Below are 24,892 nucleotides of genomic sequence, written 5' to 3' on the forward strand. Positions count from 1 at the left end.
GAAATGTAGCCAAGACTCAAACTAGTAGAATGCTAGCTTTGAGCAAAAGAGCTGAGTTCAAGCCACACAGTGGACACAAAAAACTCAAAGCTGAGGGAAACTCCACCATGGAGGTATTAAGAATAGAGAAACTATGGGCCTGGAAGATGGCTCAGGGGTAGAGCGATTGCCTTGTGAGCTTGAGAACCTGTGTTTGATTTCTAAGCACCACATAAACGGGGGAAAAAAGCTGGAATTGGCATTGTGGCTCAAGTGATAGAGTGCTAGCCTTGTGCTTAAGAGCTGAGAGAGAGCTCCCAGGCCCAGAGTTGAGGCCCCACATCTCGACCACCCCCCACACAAACAATCGAGAAACCAGATTTAGGAGCAACCTTGTGAAGAGGATGTCTGCGACCTTACATTAATGATGACCCAGCAAGAGCAATTGTTCTCCACTATATCTTATTCACAGGGAACTGTGGTCCTAAACCTGAATTGATTGTGAAGCTGGAGCAAGGTGAAGAACCATGGATAAGGGAAGCCTCAGACAAGAATTTCACAGGTGAGTTAAAGCATCTACAATGTTCATTGTGGGTCCAGAGCCCAGTTGGTCTGTTTATCTTGAGCTGTACAGAGCAATAGTATTCCTAGTGCCCCTGAGTCATGTGTGGCAAAGAACTAGGTGATCCTTTGTCTCAAGGAATTTTCAATCTAGAATTCTCCTGGAGACAAACTGAATTTGGTGTGCCAGTGTAGTTAATGTTAACAATTCCCTTTTTCTGTAGAGAAGTCTTTCATAAAGAGAAAAAGACAATAAGAAATGTAGAAAGGAGATCTCATTTTTTTTTTAAACTACTATTATGCAGGTAGGAGGAAAATAGGAGTATGCTAGGGTTGCTATTCTCTATTTGGGACAATTTCTTATCAGTGATGCTGGGCATAGAGGGAGATTCAGAATGGAAGCATTAAGAGTATGGAGATGAATTATCTGAGTAAATGTTTCCTTGAGAAAAAAAGAAAAATCTGAAATACAGAAAACATTATTTTCCATTGTGAAATGTCAGTACTACTTTCGTAATTACTACATTGCAAAGAAAAGTATATATTCTGCATAAAGCAATGCTTTGATGTTTGAAAATCTAGTAACAGAATGTGAGGAAATATCGTTATAGAAAGGAATTTGTGGGTCTCATTTATGTTTTTGCCTATTTTTCTATTATTCATTTTAGATGTCCCAAAAATGGAGGATGTGATTAGCACCTGTCAGGAAAGTCACAATAAATATCTCTCTGAAGTAGCAGTCATGAATAGTAACCCAGGGGAGGAAAAATTGAGACTTATAAGAAGTTTTCATTTGAGCTCCGTACAGAAGTCAGAATTGATTAAGAATAATGCGAACTCCTTAGGGATGAGGATAGAAAAGTTCACTGGCTGTCAGAACATGGGTGTTTTCAGTGAACCTGGTAAGATGTGTGCTGCATATACTCCTCATGTGTCTTCTGTAGTTGAAGAATGTAAAGAGTGTGAAAAGTCTTTCACTGAGAAGACCCACCCTATTGTCCCTCAGAGAACACACACACGAGAGAAACCTTATGAATGTAACATGTGTCGAAAGTCTTTCACCCAGAAATCAAAGCTTACTGTCCACCAGAGAACACACACAAAAGAAAAACCTTTTGAATGTAACATTTGTGGAAAATCTTTCACCTGCAAGACATATCTTACTAGACACCAGAGAATACACACAGGAGAGAAAATTTATGAATGTCACTTGTGTGGAAAGTCCTTCACCCGGAAGTCAACTCTCACTGTCCATCAGATAATACATATAGGAAAGAAACCTTTTGAATGTTATGTGTGTGGAAAGTCTTTCATCCAGAAATCAAAACTTACTGTTCATCACAGAACACACACAAAAGAGAAACCTTTTGAATGTAACATTTGTGGAAAGTGTTTCTCCTGCAAGGCATATCTTACTAGCCACCAGAGAACACACACAGGAGAGAAACCTTATGAATGTAACGTGTGTGGAAAATCTTTCGCCAAGACGGCATACCTTACTCTCCACCAGAGAACACACACTGGAGAGAAACCTCATGAATGTAATGTGTGTGGAAAGTCTTTCACCCAAAAGGTAAACCTTACTGTCCACCACAGAACACACACAGGAGTGAGACCTTATGAATGTAACCTGTGTGGAAAGTGTTTCACCCAGAAATCAAACCTTACTTGCCACCAGAGAACACACACACAGGAGAGAAACCTTATGAATGTAACACGTGTGGAAAGGCTTTCACCTGGAAGTAAAACTTCACTGTCCATCAGAAAACACACATGAAAGCAACCTTATGAATGTCATATGTGTGGAAAGATTTTCAGCCAGAAGATACACCTTACTGTCCACCAGAGAGCACACACAGGAGAGAAATTTTATAAATGTCAGCTATGTGGAAAGTCTTTCACCCAGAACATACACCTTTCTGTCCATCAGAAAAAAACCCACCAGAGAGAAATGCTATGTATGTAGCAAGCATGGAAATTCTTTCACCTGGAAGGTAAACCTTAATATCCATCACAGAACACAAGGAGAGAAACCTTATGAATGCAACCAGTGTGGAAAGACCTGGAGGTCACAGCTTAACATACATAAGTTGATTCACACAAATGAAATAACTTAGGATTGTACCAAATGGGGAAAGTCTTTGATCTGTAAGAAAATTGAAATTGCAATACAGAACCAATACAGGATAGAGACCTTATGATATAGCAGATGTGGAGTCCTCCAACTACAAGACACAGCTCAGGGTTCATCACTGATCACACAAAACACAGACACACAGACACACACACCCTCACAAACAAAGAGGTGAGAAATCCTATGTAGGAAAAATAAATGGAAAGGTTTTCAAGAAAAAGTCCTAATTTGCATCACAGAACGGACACAGGCGAGAAAATTCAAATATATCAAATGTGGAAAGTCCTTTACTAAGTTCATAGGACAGACACAGCGGAGTAATCTTAAAAATATTACAAATGTGGAAGGTCTTTGACCTGAAAGGAATACCTCAGTGTTCATCAGAGAACTGACTCACATAGGAGAAAAGAAAGTAGTGAATAGAACATGTGTGAAATGACTTTCAATCAGAACTGAGTCCTCAGCATATGTGAGATCATACACAGGAGAGAAATTATGAGTATAGAAAACATTTTTCCAGAAGTCACATCTGTACAGGTATCAGAGACCTGGCCACATGACAGAATTTCTCTCAGTATAAACATGAGAGGAAGTCTTTCAACCAGAAGCCAACCTTCAGCAATTATTAAAATATTTACCCAGGAAAGAAACCCAATGTAGGAAAATCTTTGTCAGAAAACCTCTGTAAATTATACAGAGAAATCCTTCATGGCAGACGTAAGCTAAGGTGATGGGAAACCATTCTTCACTCTTCAGCTCTCTTTGAGCCAATATTTGTCATTATGTTGAGTGGGTATGGTGTCCTTCAATATTATCCAAAGCATGTAGAAACAACCAGTCTCGACAAGTAATTAAGAGATTGAAATAATGCACTTGTGTCTTTTATACTAAGGAATGGTGTGTCAAGGTAATTTGATGAATTCTTCTTAGAAATATGAGTTCTAGCCCTTTGGGACTGGATTCAGGTCATCTCCAACATGCTTATGGGAACAATAGATGAGTAAATACTGTCATGATTGGAGGCAAGAACATGAAAACAACCTTATTTCTACTGTTCCCTTAAGGGTCCCTCTGTATGTGTGATCCATGCCTTATAGAACAAATGACTTACTTATTCCAGTTCAGTTTTTGAATGGAAGATCTAAAGGAAGATATTAGTCCTTATTGCAGTACATATATAGTAGTAAAGTCTTTCTCAGAGGGGTAACAATGCTCAAAAGGAAATGTATTCATGACCTAACTCATAATGATATAACCAATCTGTACAGTATGTTTACAATAAAATATATATTTAAAAATATGATGGATTAATAAAGACTAGAATCTGCATTGTGCCTTGGGGGAGAACCCCAAAGTGTCTTCAGTGCTTGCTCTTTTCTTTAATTAATCATTGGTGATGAGCAACTTGTGATTGATTCACTCTTAGCCTATTTAGTTGTTCTGCTGAGCAAGCTATTACAAAACACCAGTGTCATGATGTGTCGCACCTGTGTTATCTCATAGAGGGCCAAAGTGGATAGGACATTAGGGGAAATAATCAAGCACACAAAGATATTGATCAACCTCTCACAAAAATTGAAGTTAACAAAAAGATAAAACCATCTGCCACTTGAATTACAGCATCACTTCTAGGCCCTAAGAGGAAGGAAGGAAGGAACGATGGAAAGAAGGAACAAAGGAAGGAAGAAGGGAAGGAGTGATGTGAGAGAGGGAAAGAGGAAGGGAAAGAATGAGGAAAAAGGAAGAAATGAACTATTCAAAAGAAGAATGTTTAGGGGCTGGGAAGTTGGCTCAGTGATAGAGTGCTTGCCTTGCATGCCTGAGGCCCTGGTTTCGATTCCTCAGCACCACATAAGCCAAAAAATAAATCCGAAAGTGGCGCTGTGGCTCAAGTGGTAGGGCTGTAGCCTTGAGCTGAAGAGCTGAGGGACAGAGCTCAGGCCCAGAGTTCAGGCCCCGTGGCTTGACAAAAAAAAAAAGAATTTTTAATTTTTAGTGAATGTGAGAATAATTGTTTCAGACGTGGGGCTCAAGAGAAATGGCTTTTATAAACAGGAAATTCTTGAACTGTTTACAAAATAATAAGGAGACTGTAACATTTTATAAATTGACTTAATAATTCAGTAATATTAAGTAAGGAGGTCAGGTGTGGCTGGTGCCCTATTGGCCACATGGTGGATGGTGGGGTCTGGCATCTTGTCTTCATGCAGGTGGAAATGCCCCCATCCATCACTTGCCACCCAACTGATTGGTGTGGCTGGTTCCCTGGAAGCAGGGGTGAGAATTTGGTTGATATGTTACTCAATCTGTTAGTCCAGTGCCTGGGACTGGAATTTCCTGTGGACCTGCCTCCTGCTTAGGCCCTATTTAGGCTGCACCAGCAGTGGCACCAGATGCCATGGTATATGTCTCTGTGATCTTGTCTTGTGGCTTGTCTCCTGGCTTGTCTCCGGTCATCATAGTGTCCCAATTCAGCACTCTCTTGGTGCTGATTGGTTTCTTGGTGTTTTTTTATTCTTTTTTTTTCCTTTCTGTCCTGTTTCCAAGCTGCCTAAGTGAATTTGTGGACTGCAAGTCTTTGTTACAACAGGCTGCTTGCAGACTGCTAGCTGTGTAATAAACACTGCAGTATTCCATCTTCCAAAGTGTGGCTTCTAACAAATATAGTGTCTTCTTTTAAAGAAACCCAAAGGTTGACCTAAATTTAGAATCTCTAGAGCCAAGATAGATGCCACTATATAGTTATTTAATTAAAGATATCCTGGAGGCATTTAGAAAAAATGTCTGTTAACATCAGACAGTGCTTAATTAGTAAACCAAGACCAAGACTTCAGATCCTATATAAGCCAGTTATTCTAGATATGTCCATGGCTGTTTGGTTACATGAAGGGCTCTACTTTCACACTTTCATGAAGAATGTTTTTATGCAACTATGAGGTCTTCAACTCAGCACTGAGTTGAAGCCAGCCAGAGCTGGCTTCAAAGGAGATTCTCTCATCTTGGCCTCCATAAAAGCTAGGAATGAAATCATGAGCCCTGTGGGCTGTTCTGAAGAAATCTCTCTCTGTTAATAAGAGGTTTCATTCAGTGCTTCACCTCAGGGTTCCTGTGCCTTCAACAATTTCAGTATTTATTTCAATTTTTCAAAGAGAATCCTTAAATCCTGGCCAGAGTTCCATTTACAAGATAAGGACAGTGGACTTCACATTTCCAGATTTAGCTAGGTTTCTAGCTTAACCCCTTCCCTCACACTGTTCACCCTTCTGCTTATCTACTGAGGCCTAGTAAAGAAAAAAATAGGAGGATTAGGAGGCCCTTGGTCTTTCTACTTGTAACCCCCACCACCCCACACACACACACCGGCCATTTGGATATAGCTCATTCTCCCATTTTGACACACTGGATGCTTTCTGTAATGGATGGTTCATGGACTGAAGTGCCTTCTAACTAGGCCTGTCATATAGCTGTAATTGAAAGACATGAACCAACATACCACATTCATTCAAAGTAACCCTGATGATGACATTTTATTTTTGATTTTATTATTTTTGTTATTATCATTTGACCAACACTTTTGCTTGAGCTCAAAATTTAAGGGACTTGCTGCTCATTGAATTGATAAAAGTTCCCTTTCCTTCTTTTAATTTAAAACCAGCAATTAATAATGAGCAATTACACTCCCTCATGTGTGGAATCTTAGCTACTCAGGAAGCTGAAATTAGAAACGTAGTATTTGTAGGCCATCCCGTGCAAAAGCTTCATGAAATTAGTATCTTAGCCAATAAAAGCATGGATCTGGTCATATGTGCCGATCTTTTTTTGCTATTTGTGATATGTAATAATAAAATTAGTGTGTCAAAAGGCCCAGGCAGAAAAGCAAGACCCTAAGGTGAAAAATCAGTGATACAAAAGGGCATCTGGTATAGAAGGTAAAGGAAGCCTCACAATGTTTTGCCCCTGAATTCAACCTGAGGACCAATAATAAAATCCATGTAAACAATACATTCTTCCAAATATTTAATGGAAGAATTTGGGTGTGGTTTACAGAATGATAGGTAAACAGTCCTTTACCAAGTGATTGCAAAAGGACCTTTGCATGTGTCTATATGATGTTATGAATTTTATATCCTGTTATATAGACACCATGAGTCCTGCTTGGAGTAAGTAATTAAGATCTCCTGATCTAATGGGGCACTGGAGCTTCACATCAGAATTCTTAATTGCTCAAGGATATGAGGTTTAAAATCACAATTGAAAGGCCAATGAGGTAGGAAATGCTTTGAGACTCTTATCGCCAATTATCACCAAATTTTCCACAAGTAGTGCTGTGAATCATGTTGATAGACTGTCATCACATTTGTTCCTTTATTACAAAATCTCAGGAAGTGTACCCAAGCCTGGAGTAGAAAGAACTCCAAGGCGAGGGAAGATATTTTGTAAAAACGGATTCTTTGGCCTTCGTGGAGGAAAGTTATATTCCTATAGAAACCTAAAATACTCCATAGTGTATAGTGATTGTCCCTCGATTGAAGTTGATATTGAAATACCTTATAAGCATTGGTAATGATAAATTGTCACAAATAGTTTGGTATCTTTTGTCATGTGAATGCACATGGATATACCTTTATGTTTCTGACTAGTTCATAGGTCCTTGCAGAGGTTCAAGTTACTATGTAGGACAATGTGGTCCCCATCTGTAAGGTGTGGAATTAGACATTCCAAGAGAGATCTCAACATATAAAATGTGGCCAAATATTTCAGTATACTTGAATCAGTATCATAAGTAAAGAAGGAGTCAATAGTGATCATTTAAGATCCCAGAATACCAATATATTTGTATGAGAAGACATTGGTCTTCTACTGTGTGCACACAAATGTAGGAGAAATTCTCTTTTCAGTCTGTTATGTCCAGATGTGTAGAAACAATTTTGTTGTTCTTCCCTTATGGATAGCACTTTATTTCCAGGCCACTCCCAGGGGTGAATGACAGGATGTTTAGTTTCAGCTCATTCTAAAAGGTCCTATGTCCTGAGAAGAGAAGTGGTGAACCATGACTTGGGTACATATCCACACTAGACCTAATCACTAAGAGCGGGTTAAGTTATATAATTTTTCAGAATGTCAACGGTCCTACCACAAGAATCATCCTGTAGCAATATCCAAAGTTAGGCTTTAGAAGAGTTCTCCCTTTCTTGAAAGATTTCAACTCTAAATTAGATTATTTTCAATAGTCATTCATTGAATGTTACTAGATAAAATATACAAACATAGTCACATCTATGTTACAGAACATTGTGATATCATCAGCAGGGGCAGTTCATATGACCCAAAGTCATGACCCTGAAGAGTCTGCTCCCAAGAGATCTAAGAATTTAACCAAAAACCTCCAGTTCCCAAGCAATCTTGATCCCAATGAGAGAGCAGGATGTTAGGTGAATCCTTGTTTCTTCCGGAGGTTAACCTGGAATGATGCCTCTCAGAGTGACTGAATACCCCAGGACAGAAGGTGGGATACTGAGCACAGTGGGTACTGAACGAGGCTCTCATAGGATTTTCACTAGAACCTCAGGGACCACCCAAGGCCTCCTTCCATTACCTTGAGCACTAATATCTTTATTGTTGTCCACCTCTAGGTCATTTTTCCTCCCATAATTAGCATAGTATTAAGAGTACATTTTTCCTGCTCCTTTGAGGAATATCTTACCCTAACTTCTCTTTTCTGTTTCCTGAATGAATTGTGAGGTTCTTTTAAATTTTTTTCTTTCAGGTTTCTGGATCAGAAACATTCTTGTTTGAAGTCCCTGTTATAGAGTTGTCAGTACTTTGAGAAAATCACTACCTGGGGCATCCACAGCTAACCATCTTTTCTTCACTTGTCCATGAGGTCTGAGCAAAACCAAGCCAAAACTTTATATGTGCATTCTAACTTAAATATTTGTTACCAAAAGTTTGATGTGGGGACTTCATCAGGTGTGTTGAAAGTTGGCTGGGCTTGTAGTCTAGGCCACTACTCAAAATAGAAGGTACAGGAAAGAAAAGATTGGTGAGGAGCCAGCCGAGGAGATGAGCGCAGTGCCAAAGTCTTCATGCAATATGCAAGCCTGGCATGTCTCTTGGGACAGGAGTAAGGAGCCAAGATTAGGGCCTGTGCTACCCATCAGTACAGCACCAGCACCACATGGCACACCTTGCAGGGGACATGGTGTGCCCAGGATTCAGGAGGGCTGACTGTTCACACAGGGACCTGTTAGTCAAGTTAAGCCAGTGACCTAATGTAATTGTCTTGTCTTATGTAGATGATACAATTGCTGTGGACAAGAAGAATTGGTAGTAAAAACTATTGTCTGATGAACTAGTTAAAATTCTTCAGGATATTTGGGTGTGTGTGTGTGTGTGTGTGTGTCCTAAGAAGAAAACAAATTGAAAAGTAGTTCAGAGAGAACTCAAATGACAAGAGTGTCAGACTTAAGTCCTCAGCAAGATAGATCCATTACAATCACAACCAATAAGTGAAAAGGAAAGGTTTCCTTCACTTATTTTGACCTACCTTGACAAAGCCCACTGTGTTCAAAATAATGAGACCAGAAATGTATGTGTTGCTGCTTACTGTTGTACAACAGCTAGTTTACAAGTGACAGCAGAGGCATAGAGTCTCTTCTGTATGCAGCCCCTGCACTCACTGGAAAGGAGGACAGTAGTATTGAAAGTGAACTAAAGTCACTTGTAAGTTTGTCTTTTAAATTGCAGGGGAAGCATTGCCTAAATGAGCAGATGTTTTGTTTTGCTGGTATTTAGGCTTGAGCTCAGAGGCCAGGTGCTGTCCCTGAGCTGCTTTTGCTAAAGTGTAGCATTCTACCACTTGAGCCACAGCACCACTTCCTGGTTTTTCTGTGCATGTGGACCTGAGGAATAGATCCCAACTCCTCATTCATGCAATGCAAGCCCTGTACCACTTCACTACGTTGCTTGTCCTATAAGCAGACTTTTTATGTTAAAAGAAGAAAGAATAGGCTGGTATGTAGTATCCACCTTCCATGTACAAGTCCCAAGTTTCAATCCCCCAAAGTGAAAGGGAGAAAGTAGAAAATGGAATGATATGAAGTATACAGTTACAAGAACAAAGAAAAATAGAAGAACAAAGGCAATGAGCAAGTATTTAGGTTTTTGATTGTTCATGATTGTTTCTTTTTTCTTTTAATTGTTGGTTGTGGGGTTTAAACTCAGGAGGGCCTGGCATATTCCCTTATCTTTTCAATAAAGGCTACCATGCTACCACTTCCAGCCAGAATGTCACTTCTAGTTTTTTGGCATTTAATTGGTGATAAGTCACAATGAATTTTCTGCTGATGTGGTGCTGAGAAATGGAACCCAGTGCCTCATGTAGCAAGGCAAGCACTCTACCACTGAGCCACACTCCCAGCCCTGCCTCCTTTCTTAAAACAGTGTGGTTGGGGCTGGCTTAGTGATAAAGTGCTTGCCTAGCATGCATGTAGCACAGGTTTTGATTTCTCAGTACCTAATAAACAACAATTACTAAACACCCCTAGAAGCACTGGTGTTGTAGCTCAAGTGGTAGAGTGGTAGCCTTCAGCATAATGAAATTCAGGAACAGTACTCACACCTTAAGTTCAAGCCCCAGGAATGTCAAACAACAACAAAAACAACAAATGAGCAAATGAAAACAAAAAACCCAATGTCAGCAAGTTTCATTGATAAACACAACACACACACTCACACACACACACACACACACACACACACACACACACACACATTTTGAAACCATATTTACCTCCTATACCATATCTGCATACCCTCCCTGCTCCAAATGCTACCTAGATCCATAGCAGAATTTATTCTGTCTCTGTTTCTTTTGCATTCTTAAAAAATTATTGTGAAAGTGGTATATGTACATATTTATGTGTACATACATACATGTATATGTCTATATATATACACATATGAGCATATATGTATATATACACATATACACATATATGTATACATACACATGTGTATGTATACATATATACATATGGGTATTTACACATATATATGTATGTGAAAGTTCCATAAGCCAGGTATTCATTTCATTACTTGATTGATTACTCGATTGATTTCATTGATATCATTACTTATTGAACAATATGCATTTTTGCACAATTACACCCACTTTTTAAAAGTAGCATTTATTTTCATATATCGCAGTAAAACATACTAATATTAGGTATTGATCTCATTGTCTGAGTGCTGTTCCGGATCATTTTATCTTAAGGTTTTATCACTTGAGCCATCTATCAATTTCTACATCTGGTTTTTTAGATGATGAATTGTAGATAAGAGTTTCATTGACCTTTCTAAAAGGGCTAGATGAAATCTAAATCCTCAGGTCTCAGGTTTACCAACATAAGACACTTGTGTCCAGCACCTTTAAATATTATTATATGCACTATGTTATTTGTTTTTGCTTTTCATCATTCATGTGGCTTGATCTCTGGGCCTGGGCTCTGTCCATCAGCTCTTCAGCTCAAGGCTACCGCTCTACTACTGGACACACAGCACCACTTCCATATTCTTCTGTTATATGTGGTCCTGAGCAACCAAACCCAGGGTCTCATGCATGTAAGGCAAGCACTCTCCACTGAGCCACCTTTCCAACACCTACAGTAGCATTTTCAAAGGAATATATTAGGTCTTACATATTTGTTTGTTCCACAGATTCAACAAAACATAGAACCCAAATGCTTGAAAAAGTAATGCACCTATAGTAAACATGCCACCTTTGAAAAAACTGGCATTATCCAATGAACAATGCATTGTAACAACTATTTAGTAGGAATCAAATTATAATAGGTATCAGAGGTGATTTACAGTGTACAGAATATTCCCTGGAGATTGTATTAGAGGTGATTTGCACTGTATAGAAGGATGTGTGCAGGGGCCGGGAAGGTGGCTCAGTGGTAAAGCGCTTGCCTTGCATGCCAGAGGCCCTAGGTTTGATTCCTCAGCACTACATAAGCAAAAAAGAAAAAAGCCGGAAGTGGTGCTGTGGCTCAAGTGGTAGAGCCCTAGCCTTGAGCTGAAGAGCTGAGGGACAGTGCCTAGGCCCAGAGTTCAGTCCCCATGACCAGACCCCCCCCCCCCAAAAAAAAAAGTATGTGTGCAGGTTACATGAAAGCAAACTAAGAAATACATATCAGATGAGACAAATATAATAAATAGCAAAGTAATCACTAAAATAAAACTAAGTTAATATTGTAATATAAAAATAGTAAATATATCAGGTACTGTCTGATTTGAACAGAAGTAACCATACTCAAAAAACTCAATTTGCCAAAGAGACATATATTAATTATCAAGAAAGAAAAGTAAATCAATATAAATATACCATAAGCAATAATCAATACTAAAAAATAAAAGTATTCATAATATGAAAGGAAAAGAACCTCAGCACAAATTGTGTTACCACAGATACAGAGCATTGATAATAACAGGCAAATTATAAATGTGTATAAAAAAGTTCTATGCTGAAAACCAAAGTATACAAAGACATGATTAAAAGGCCAAGGAATGATAATTTCTTTAATCTATCAGTATGATTGGAGAAGTAATATTTCTCTTAATGACTGAATAACTAGACAAATGGTCACTAGAAACACACACATCTATGGCATTATCTTTACTAAATGCTGCTTATAAAGCACTATGCTGTAATATTTACCAAGACAGACACACTGAGAATAGATCTGAAGAGAAATTGTCTAGAAATCAGTATGACAAATAAATATGATATAAATACAGGATAAAATCTAACAATATGTTTCTAATAATCTAACAGTAAAACAAACAAAAGGAAACTAGAATGGATATGTAAAAAATATAGGTATGCTATCATTGTGATTTATTCAATATTAAAGGGAGCTACTTTCTTACTTAACTTGTGAAATAAAAACAATTGCTTTCAATTTTCTGTGGTGTATTCACGTGTATATCTTCTGGTGGGTGTGGCAGAGCCATGGAATGTGAGGGAAATAGGGTGATGAAAGTAAAATATACAACTCAAGAGTAGAGATAGGAGGGAGAGATTGGGAGAGAATGAAGGAATGGAAGACACTTTATGCAAAGAAGGGTATTTTTACCTCACTCATATCATTATACCTCTCTATACATCACCTCCACAATAACATTAAATTGCATTAATTATAAAACAATACCTCCAGCATAAGCGATTTGCTTAGTGAAGAAAATCTACCACAGTTAGAACAGTTAAACTTGTTAGAAACACATTACAACAGTTAATTTGAAAGAGAAACTATTTCAGTTTAGGTTGCATATTACTTCTACATAAACCAGTAACAGCCGGGCGCTGGTGGCTCACGCCTGTAATCCTAGCTACTCAGGAGGCTGAGATCTGAGGATCGCGGTTCAAAGCCAGCCCGGGCAGGAGAGACCGTGAGACTCCTATCTCCAATAAACCACCAGAAATCTGGAAGTGGCGATGTAGCTCAAGTGGTAGAGCGCTCGCCTTGAGCTGAAGAGCTGAGGGACAGCGCCCAGGACCAGAGTTCAAGCCCCACGACCGACAAAAAAAAAAAAAAAAAAAAAAAAAAACAGTAACAATAAACTATTTCATTGTAGTATCCAATTAAGTGAATTAAGTGTTAATGTTAAATGTTGAGGAAAGAAAAATCAAGGCAAGTACTTCTGGCTCAAGATTGTCAATTGAGCCTAGCTACTAAGGAGGAAACTGAGGTCTGGAAGCCAGGTGGATAGACAACTCAAACTAAGCAGTTAATGAACAGGTTAGAGGTATGGCTCAAGTGACAGTGCCAACAGTGAGTGAGGAAGTTGACTGACTGTGAGACCTGCAGTTCAAGCTCCAATAGTAGCTCAAGAAAACCATGAAGTATGTGTATTACATGTGTTTCTAAGTGAGAAACCTAACTGTAGTGATACTAGCAAGTCTTCATCTCAGATATAAAGGGAAAAGAAAATGAGTGGAGAAGGTGGGGAAGGTAAGCAAAAGGTCAGGGAAAAGAAGGAAGAAAAGAGGACAAGAGAGTAGTGGAGAGGAGGGGAACAGAGAGAAAGGGAAAAGAAGAGAAGAAGAGAGAAGGAGAGGAAAGTTTCATGGCATCAGATTTGACAGTAACTGGTCTGGGAAGATTGCTCAGTGGTAGAGTGCTTGCTTAGCATGCATGAGGCCCTGGGTTTGAATCCTCAGCACCACATAAGCAAAAATGTTGGAGCTGTTCTTTTGCTTCAGTTTGTAATGTACTCTCCTTGAGCTGAAGAGCTGAGCGAAAGCACCCAGGCCCACAGTTCAGGACCCACGACTGAGGGAAAAAAATAAGAATGCTAGATTTGACAGTAACCCATAAATAGAACTCCAAAAGTACATCATGGAAGAAACAAAGAAACAAACAAACAATGTGAGTCTCTGGTGGATCACACCTGTAATCTTAGGTACTGAAGTGGTGAGATCTGAAGATTGGGTCTCAAAGTCAGCCTGGGCAGGAATAGCCGTGATACTCTTACTTGCAGTAAATCACCAGAAAACCAGAAGTAGTGCTGTGGCCAACGTGGTAAAGTGCTACTCTTGAATTTAAGAGCTGAGGGACAGCATTCAGGCCCAGAGTTCAAGCCGCATGTCCTACAATATATAAATAAGTAAATAAGTAAGTAAATCAATCAATCAATAAATAAATGAGTAATAAATACAAACGAAGACCTTGTATGTTGAAAAACACTACCAATAAGGAGAAAAAAAGCATGGTATGAGAAAAGTATTTGCATATCTGTCTAAATGGATTTTTTACCAATATGAATTAGAAAATATAAGGATAATCCTTCTAGAAACACCTACACACAAAAAATCTAATTTTAAAATGGGAAAAAGATTGAAGAGACTTTTCTTTTTTTTTTTTAATTTTATTTTATTTTATTTGAGAACATACTGTACAGAGGGGCTACAATTACATGGGCAGGATAATGCATACATTTCTTACCAAGCATTGCAGCCTCATCCTTTGTTTACCCTTCACCTCCCTTCCCCGCCTCCCCCCTCCCCCCACCCAATTATACCCCCCTCCCCCCCCACACCGACATTGTAAAGCTGGTTTTGACATGACATTTTGTACTTCTCATTGTTGCAACAGGTCCACCTGAATCCTTAAACGACTTGTTTGTCCCCATCTCCTCCACATGTTATACTGACATCAAATATAGTGAAAGTGGGGGTTATATTGTGGGGGAGGGACATACAAAGCAACAAAGAAATAATCTTATAAATGCGTTAGAAACACATGCATGAAAGAAACGAAAACATTAAAATACATATTTAAGGGTTCATTTTCCTAACATCACATTATCTGATCTTTTCCGCTTGACTCATACCTATACTAGATATTGCAAATAAGGGAAACCATGGGACCTATGCTTCTTTGGGCCTGGCTTACTTCACTTAATATAATTTTTTCCAAACCTTTCCATTTCCTAACAAATGGGGAAATGTCATTCTTTCTGATGGAGGCATAGAATTCCATTGTGTATATATACCACATTTTCTTGATCCATTCATCTACTGAGGGGCATCTGGGTTGGTTCCATATCTTAGCTATGGTAAATAATGCTGCAATAAACATAGTTGTGCTGGTAGCTTTAGTGTGGTCTTGTTTGGAAACATTTGGGTAAATGCCCAAAAGTGGGATTGCTGGATCATAGGGGAGATCTATGTGAAGTCTTTTGAGGAACCTCCATACTGCTTTCCAAAGTGGTTGGACAAGTTTACATTCCCACCAACAATGAAGTAAGGTTCCTTTCTGTCCACATCCCCTCCAGCATCTGTTGTTGTTAGAGTTCTTGATTTTTGCTGTTCTAACTGGAGTGAGGTGATATCTCAATGTTGTTTTGATTTGCATTTCTTTTATGGCTAGGGATGTTGAACATTTCTTCATGTGTCTATTGGCCATCCTTCTTTCTTCTTCAGAGAAGCTTCTCTTTAAGTCTTTCGCCCACTTATTTATTGGGCAGTTGTTTCTTTGAGGATTTGTTGTTGGGTGGTTTAATTTTTTGAGTTCCAAGTATATTTTAGATATGAGACCCTTGTCCGTTGTATGGCTGGTAAAGATCTTCTCCCATTCGGTGGGCTTTCTAATGATCTTGCCAGCTATGTCATTTGCCCTGCAGAAGCTCTGCAATCTTATGCAATCCCATTTGTCCAACCTTTCTTTGATTTGTTGTGCTTCCGGGTCTCTATTCAGAAAATTTCGGCCTGAGCCAAGGAGACCTAGGGTTTCTCCTATTCCATCCTGTAATGTTTTCAGTGTCTGCTTTGAGTTCAAGGTCTTTGATCCATTTGGAGTTGATTCTGGTGCAGGGTGATATATAAGGATCTAGCTTTAGTTTTCTACATGTAGTTAACCAATTTTGCCAGCACCATTTACTGAAGAGGCTGTCTTTCTTCCATTCTATTGTTTTAGCTTCCTTATCGAAGATTAGATGGCTATAGGTCTGTAGGTTCATTTCTGGGTTTTCAATTCTATTCCATTGGTCCTGAGGTCTGTTCTTATGCCAATACCAAGCTGTTTTGATTACTATGGCTTTATAGTAGAGTTTGAAATTTGGTATTGATATTCCTCCAGCAGTGTTCTTTCCGTTGAGGAGCGTTTTTGCTATTCGGGGTCTTTTATTGTTCCATATGAATTTTTGGATTGCCTCTTCTATTTCCTTGAAGAATGAGGGTGGAATTTTGATAGGTATCGCGTTGAATTTGTAGATAGCCTTGGGAAGTATTGCCATTTTCACGATGTTAATCTTGCCAATCCAGGAGCATGGGAGGTTTTGCCATTTTTTAAGTTCTGTGTTGATTTCCTTTTTCAAGATTTTAAAGTTTTCATCAGAGAGGTCCTTCACTTCTTTGGTTAAGTTAATTCCTAGGTATTTTATTTTTTGTGGGGCTATTACAAATGGAGTTGCTTTCCTAATTTCAGCCACACTTTTCTCATTGTTGGCATATAGAAAAGCCATTGATTTTGGGGGGTTAATTTTATAACCTGCTACTTTGCCAAAGTTTTGAATCAGCTTGAGTAATTTGGGAGTGGAGTCTATGGGATTCTTTAAATACAAGATCATGTCATCTGCAAAAAGGGAGAGTTTTATTTCTTCTTTCCCTATTTGGATCCCCTTTATGTTTGCATCTTGTCTTATTGCTGTAGCTAGGCATTCTAATACTAGATTGAAGAGAAGTGGAGAGAGTGGGCATCCTTGTCTTGTTCCTGAGTTAAGAGGAAATGGCTTTAGTTTTTCACCATTGAGTATAATGCTGGCTGTAGGTTTGTCATATACAGCCTTTATTGTATTGAGGAATGTTCCATGGATTCCTAATTTTTCCAGAACCTTCATCATAAAGGGGTGTTGGATCTTGTCAAATGCTTTTTCTTTTCTTTTTTTTTTTTTTAAATTGTATTTTATTTTATTTGAGAACATACTGTACAGAGGGGCTACAATTACATGGGCAGGATAATGCATACATTTCTTACCAAGCATTGCAGCCTCCTCCTTTGTTTACCCTTCACTTCCCTTCCCTGCCTCCCCCCTCCCCCCACCCCATTTTACCCCCCTCCCCCCACCCAATTATACCCTCCTCCCCCCCACACCGACATTGTAAAGCTGGTTTTGACATGACATTTTGTACTTCTCATTGTTGCAACAGGTCCACCTGAATCCTTAAACGACTTGTTTGTCCCCATCTCCTCCACATGTTATACTGACATCAAATATAGTGAAAGCGGGGGTTACACTGTGGGGGAGGAACATACAAAGCAACAAAGAAATAATCTTATAAATGCATTAGAAACACATGCATGAAAGAAACGAAAACATTAAAATACATATTTAAGGGTTCATTTTCCTAACGTCACATTATCTGGCCTTTTCCGCTTGACTCATACCTATACTAGATATTGCAAATAAGGGAAACCATGGGACCTATGCTTCTTTGGGCCTGGCTTACTTCACTTAATATAATTTTTTCCAAACCTTTCCATTTCCTAACAAATGGGGCAATGTCATTCTTTCTGATGGAGGCATAGAATTCCATTGTGTATATATACCACATTTTCTTGATCCATTCATCTACTGAGGGGCATCTGGCTTGGTTCCATATCTTAGCTATGGTAAATAATGCTGCAATAAACATAGTTGTGCTGGTAGCTTTAGTGTGGTCTTGTTTGGAAACATTTGGGTAAATGCCCAAAAGTGGGATTGCTGGATCATAGGGGAGATCTATGTGAAGTCTTTTGAGGAACCTCCATACTGCTTTCCAAAGTGGTTGAACAAGTTTACATTCCCACCAACAATGAAGTAAGGTTCCTTTCTGTCCACATCCCCTCCAGCATCTGTTGTTATTAGAGTTCTTGATTTTTGCTGTTCTAACTGGAGTGAGGTGATATCTCAATGTTGTTTTGATTTGCATTTCTTTTATGGCTAGGGATGTTGAACATTTCTTCATGTGTCTATTGGCCATCCTTCTTTCTTCTTCAGAGAAGCTTCTCTTTAAGTCTTTCGCCCACTTATTTATTGGGCAGTTGTTTCTTTGAGGATTTGTTGTTGGGTGGTTTAATTTTTTGAGTTCCAAGTATATTTTAGATATGAGACCCTTGTCCGTTGTATGGCTGGTAAAGATCTTCTCCCATTCGGTGGGCTTTCTAATGATCTTGCCAGCTATGTCATTTGCCCTGCAGAAGCTCTGCAATCTTATGCAATCCCATTTGTCCAACCTTTCTTTGATTTGTTGTGCTTCCGGGTCTCTATTCAGAAAATTTTGACCTGAGCCAAGGAGACCTAGGGTTTCTCCTATTCCATCCTGTAATGTTTTCAGAGTGTCTGCTTTGAGTTCAAGGTCTTTGATCCATTTGGAGTTGATTCTGGTGCAGGGTGATATATAAGGATCTAGCTTTAGTTTTCTACATGTAGTTAACCAATTTTGCCAGCACCATTTACTGAAGAGGCTGTCTTTCTTCCATTCTATTGTTTTAGCTTCCTTATCGAAGATTAGATGGCTATAGGTCTGTAGGTTCATTTCTGGGTTTTCAATTCTATTCCATTGGTCCTGAGGTCTGTTCTTATGCCAATACCAAGCTGTTTTGATTACTATGGCTTTATAGTAGAGTTTGAAATTTGGTATTGATATTCCTCCAGCAGTGTTCTTTCCGTTGAGGAGCGTTTTTGCTATTCGGGGTCTTTTATTGTTCCATATGAATTTTTGGATTGCCTCCTCTATTTCCTTGAAGAATGAGGGTGGAATTTTGATAGGTATCGCGTTGAATTTGTAGATAGCCTTGGGAAGTATTGCCATTTTCACGATGTTAATCTTGCCAATCCAGGAACATGGGAGGTTTTGCCATTTTTTAAGTTCTGTGTTGATTTCCTTTTTCAAGATTTTAAAGTTTTCATCATAGAGGTCCTTCACTTCTTTGGTTAAGTTAATTCCTAGGTATTTTATTTTTTGTGGGGCTATTACAAATGGAGTTGCTTTCCTAATTTCAGCCACACTTTTCTCATTGTTGGCATATAGAAAAGCCATTGATTTTGGGGGGTTAATTTTATAACCTGCTACTTTGCCAAAGTTTTGAATCAGCTTGAGTAATTTGGGAGTGGAGTCTATGGGATTCTTTAAATACAAGATCATGTCATCTGCAAAGAGGGAAAGTTTTATTTCTTCTTTCCCTATTTGGATCCCCTTTATGTCTGCATCTTGTCTTATTGCTGTAGCTAGGCATTCTAATACTAGATTGAAGAGAAGTGGAGAGAGTGGGCATCCTTGTCTTGTTCCTGAGTTAAGAGGAAATGGCTTTAGTTTTTCACCATTGAGTATAATGCTGGCTGTAGGTTTGTCATATACAGCCTTTATTGTATTGAAGAATGTTCCATGGATTCCTAATTTTTCCAGAACCTTCATCGTAAAGGGGTGTTGGATCTTGTCAAATGCTTTTTCTGCATCTATTGAGATAACCATGTGGTTCTTATTCTTGCTCCTGTTGATGTGATGAATAATATTAATTGATTTGCGTATATTGAACCAGCTTTGCATCCCTGAAATGAATCCTGTTTGATCATGGTGTATGATTTTTTGGATGAATTGTTGAAGTCGATTGGCCAAAATTTTGTTGAGAAGTTTTGCATCAATGTTCATCAAAGAAATGGGTCTATAGTTCTCTTTCTTTGATGAGTCCCTGCCTGGTTTTGGGATGAGGGTTATGATGGCTTCATAGAATGTGTTCGGTAGTGAGCTTTCTCTTTCAATTTCATTGAAGAGTTGGAGGAGTATTGATGTGAGCTCTGCTTTGAAGGCCTTGTAAAATTCTGCTGTAAAACCATCTGGTCCTGGACTTTTCTTAGCTGGGAGGTCTCTTATTGCTGTTTCTATTTCAATGCTTGATATGGGCCTGTTAAGCTGGTTTAACTCATCTTGGTTTAGTTTTGGCATGTCAATATTTGCTAGGAAAAGGTCCATTTCTGTCAAGTTCTCAAACTTATTAGCATAAAGTTTTGAGAAGTATTCCCTTATAATGTTCTGAATCTTGGTTGTTTCCGTAGTGATGTTTCCATTCTTATCTCTGAGTTTATTAATTTGGGTGTGTTCTCTCCTTTTTCTGATAAGGTTTGCTAAGGGTCTGTCAATTTTGTTAAGTTTTTCGAAGAACCAACTCTTTGTTTTGTTGATTCTTTCTATAGTTTTTTTGGATTCTAATTCATTTAATTCTGATTTAATTTTGATTATTTCTTTCCGTCTATTGGATTGGGGTTTATCTTGCTGCTCTTTTTCAAGGAGGTTTAGATGTGTCATTAAATTGTTAGTTTCAGATCTCTCCAATTTGTTGATGTAGGAGCTCAGAGCTATAAACTTGCCTCTGAGTACTGCCTTTGCTGTGTCCCAGAGGAGCTGGTAATTTGTGTGTTCATTTTTGTTGAATAGCATGAACATTTGAATTTCCTTTCTAATCTCTTCCATGACCCACTCATGATTCAGCAGTGTGTTGTTCAGCCTCCATGTGATACCGGACTTTCTTTGGTGGCTTTTGGTGTTGAGTTCTAATTTTATTCCCTTGTGGTCAGAGAGAATGCAAGGTATAACTTCAATGTTTCTGAATTTAGACAAGTTTGCTTTGTGGCCTAAAATGTGGTCTATTTTAGAAAACGTTCCATGTGCTGCTGAGAAGAATGTGTATTCTGATGCTGCTGGGTGAAATGTTCGGTAAATGTCTGTTAAGTCTAGTTGATCTATGTAGCTGTTTAGATCTGCGGTTTCTCTGTTGAGTTTTTGCCGAGTTGATCTATCTAGTGGGGAGAGTGGTGTGTTAAAATCCCCAACAATTAATGTCTTTGGATCTATATGGGATTTGAGGGAAAGTAGTGTTTCTTTGATAAATTTGGGTGCTCCATTGTTTGGCGAATAGATATTTAGAATTGTAATATCCTCCTGAAGGAGAGATCCTTTAATTAGTATGTAGCGACCTTCTTTATCTCTTCTCACGAATTTTAATTTGAAGTCTATTTTATCTGATATTAGGATTGCAACTCCCGCCTGTTTATGAGGGCCGTTTGCTTGGTAGATTTTGTTCCAGCCTTTAACCTTGAAAATGTGTTTGTTTTTACGGGCAAGATGTGACTCCTGCAGGCAGCAGATAGAAGGGTCTTGTTTTTTAATCCAACTAGACAGTCTATGTCGCTTAATTGGAGAGTTCAGTCCGTTAACGTTAAGAGATAGGACTGAGAGGTATTTGGGAGTTCCTGCCATGTTATCCACCTTCTTGGGGGCTGTGAAAACTGGGTTCTTCCTAAGGTTCTTGGATTCTCAGTTTGTGTGCAGTTTCTTGGCCTTTGTTGCGTTCTTGTTGGTTTTCTATGTGTAGGACATCTTTAAGAATCTTTTGCAGGGCTGGTTTGGTGGAGATGTATTGTTTCAATTTTTCTTTGCTATGGAAGGTTTTTATTTGGCCTTCAGTTATGAAGGAGAGTTTAGCTGGGTACAGTATTCTTGGTTGATAGTTGTTTGTTTTTAGGGCATGGCATACCGTCATTCCAGGCTCTTCTTGCTTTGATTGTCTCTGCTGAGAAATCTGAGGTAATTCTAATTGGTTTCCCTTTATAGGTGATTAACCTTTCCTCCCTGACAGCTTTAAGGATCTTTTCCTTGGTCTGGGTTGATCCTGTGTGGATTATAATGTGATGGTGGGATGTCCTATTCTGGTCTGGTCTATTTGAGGTTCTAAAAGCTTCTTGTATCTGAATAGGCCTAACTTTTTGTATGTTTGGGAAGTTCTCTGCTAGGATCCTGTTAAACAAATTTCCTAGACCATTAACTTCTGTTTCTAGGTGCTCCTCTACACCCATTATCCTTAGATTGGGCCTTCTGATGGTGTCTTCCAGGTGTTGGATAGACCTATCATATTTCTTGGACTTGTCTTGGATGGTTGTATGTTCTTTCTCTATAATATCTAGGCTGTCTTCAATCCCTGAGATTCGATCTTCTGCATGGTCTAACCTGCTGTCAAGACTCTCTACTTTGTTTTTTATCTCTTTTCCTTCTAATTGGTCAGCTTTGATGGCTTCAAGTTCTTTGTTGAAGCTCTGTTTTAGGTCTTGTATGAATTTCTTTACTTCCTTAATTTGGTGTTCAGTGTTTGTTCTCAAATCACTTAGTGGATTGTTTATGGTTTCTTTGGACTCCCATTCCTTCTGTTGGGTTCCATTCAGCATTCCCTTTGTGGTCTCCGTGACTTCCTTCAGCTCTTTGTTAATGGATTCCATGAATGCCTTTAGTGATCTTTGTGTATTCTCTACCTGGTCTCTCAATTCCTGAATTACTCTTTGATTAGCTTCCTCCCGTCTGTGGGATTCCTGCAGTTCTCTTTCTTGCCGTTCGTGGGATTCCTGCAGTTCTCTTTGAGTGTTCTCAGCCTGCTCACGCCATTCCTCCCTTTCTCTTTGAGTATTCTCAAGTTGTTCACGCAAATCCTTTATCAGTTTTTGAGTAGCTTCCTCACGCTTATGTGAAGAGACTTTTCTAAAAAGGACATACACATGTAGTACATTAAAATATAAAGTAGTTTAATATCAGTAGTCATGAGAAAAATTCAAATCAAAATTCCGATAAAATAACTATTTTATACATGCTAGTATGGATATCATTTTAAATAAAATCAACAAAAATACTCTCAAAGTCTAAAAAAAGCTAGGAAGATGTGAGAAGAATGTGAACTTGGTGCATTTCTCTTGGGTATATAAAACTATCAAAGATGAAGCCAGTCGCCCGTGGCTCACACCTGTAATCACAGCTACACAGATGGCTGAGATTTGAGGATCACGGTTCAAAGCCAGTGTTGGCAGGAAAATTCGAGAAATTCTTATCTCCAATATAACCACCAGAAAACCAGGTAGCTCCAGTGGTAGAGCGCTAGCCTTGAGCTAAAGAGCTGAGGGTCTACGCTCAGGCCCAGAGTTCAAGCCCCTTGATCGACCAAACAAACAAACAAACAAACTATCAAAGATGGTACGAAGAGTCCTAAAAAGATCTAAATATAGAATTATATAGGCATATGGTCCAGCATTTCTACACTTGTAAGCAACAGCAGATAAAGCAGGGAGTACAACAAATGTTTGGAGAATCACTTCTCAAAATCTATTCACAATAAGGAAAACATTGAAGCATGTAAAACAATAAATGTGTTCAAAGGAAGAAAACTTTACTCCATTTTATGGCAGGGATGAACTTTAAGAAAAATAAGCTAAATAAAACACACCAGTCAAGAAGGAACAGCCATGGTATAATTGCCCTTACTGATCTTCCAAGGATCAACAAACTTGTGGAGCCCAAATATAGGATGATTCCAGAGAGTGGGATAGAGAGGAACAGGGGCTGCCTATTCAATGATTAAACAGCTTCACAGATGGAAGATGAACAGTGTTGTAGATGAATGGATGGAATGGCCTCACAACAGTGTGGCCCAGTGTTTTATCAATGAACTGTACACATAAGAATGGCTAATGTAGGGCTGGGAAGGTGGCTCAGTGGTAGCGTGCTTGCCTTGCATGCATGAGGCCCTGGGTTTGACTCTTCAGCACCACATAAGCAAAAAGAAAAAAGCCGGACGTGGCGCTGTGGCTCAAGTGGTAGAGCGCTAGCCTTGAGCTGAAGAGCTGAGGGACAGCGCCCAGGCCCAGAGTTCAGGCCCCACGACCAGACCCAAAAAAAAAAAAAAAAAAAAAAAAAAAAAGAATGGCTAATGTAGCCACACACAGTCTGAAACACAAGAATTCTTCCTGGACTTGGGAAACTCAAGAAAGATTAGTTGCCAGCCTAGAAGATTAAGAGCTTGCTGGAGGTGGGTGGGGGAGCATAGTCGAGGAAATGGGGGGACAGGGATGGTAGGAGAAAAACAAAAAGGAGGAGGCAACAATGCTTAATAAGAAATGTACTCATTACCTTGCTCATGTAAATGTAACCCCTTTGTATGGTATTTTCCCAATAAATAAACTTATTTAACAAAAAAGAGCTTGCTGCACTACATAGCAAGACCTGTCATCAAAAGGAACAAGGAAAAATCAAATTTTGGATTCTGTGAAGACATATGGGTGACAAACATATCTATTTTACCTACTAAAATAACAAACAAACTGAAAGTGTTTGGACACATGCTAAAACAGTGTTTAGTTGGAAATACACACTACAAATAGCATTAATAATGAACACACATGGACAAAAATACAAGCTATTATAATCTGTGTAGGTTTTGCAGATTATTTCACTGACTATTGCTCAAATGTGTCACATATTCCTGAACCGTTTCTTCCACTAAATTCCAAAAGATACATTGTCACACATGCTATTTAGTATTGACATTCCTGAGATTAAAGTTTACTACTTAGCAAATGTATGTCAGATTTTGCCATTAGTGATATTTCAAATATGAAAACCATAGTCACTGTATGTTTATTTTCACAACCAGCTTCTATCTTATGTCAGTGAATGCAAATATGCAAGCAGAGCAAGAAGAAAAAAGAAAACTGCAGGAACCACATCAAATGAGGTTAAACCAGAGAAAGATAATAGAATCTGGGAAAATCAAATTATTTTAGGTTTAGCAACAATTTTCCTTTATAATGAGTGAGAAAAATGTCAATTTTAAGAGCCATGTCACCAAAAGAAAACTGATC

The 24,892-nt window shown here is 38.7% G+C and overlaps 3 protein-coding genes across 3 annotated transcripts in view; 2 read left to right on the forward strand and 1 right to left on the reverse strand.

Moving 5' to 3' along the window:
- Positions 1-24,892, reverse strand: part of LOC138831371 (zinc finger protein 585A-like) — a 386,491-nt gene that overhangs the window by 115,850 nt on the left and 245,749 nt on the right. The gene's annotated exons all lie outside the window — the stretch shown is intronic.
- The window catches only part of LOC138831388 (zinc finger protein 585A-like), a 144,511-nt gene that overhangs the window by 28,343 nt on the left and 91,276 nt on the right, over positions 1-24,892 (forward strand). The window contains exons 8-9 of the mRNA XM_070028499.1: positions 452-541; positions 1,209-1,442. Coding sequence (XP_069884600.1) covers positions 452-541; positions 1,209-1,442 — 324 coding nt within the window. The remainder of the gene's footprint in view (positions 1-451; positions 542-1,208; positions 1,443-24,892) is intronic.
- The window catches only part of LOC138831356 (zinc finger protein 420-like), an 85,586-nt gene that overhangs the window by 28,343 nt on the left and 32,351 nt on the right, over positions 1-24,892 (forward strand). The window contains 3 exon segments of the mRNA XM_070028473.1: positions 452-541; positions 1,209-1,442; positions 1,812-2,181. Coding sequence (XP_069884574.1) covers positions 452-541; positions 1,209-1,442; positions 1,812-2,181 — 694 coding nt within the window.

This window comes from Dipodomys merriami, unplaced genomic scaffold (assembly GCF_024711535.1).
Source record: "Dipodomys merriami isolate MVZ:Mamm:240054 unplaced genomic scaffold, mDipMer1.0.p SCAF_194, whole genome shotgun sequence".
Classification (NCBI taxonomy): Eukaryota; Metazoa; Chordata; class Mammalia; order Rodentia; family Heteromyidae; genus Dipodomys; species Dipodomys merriami.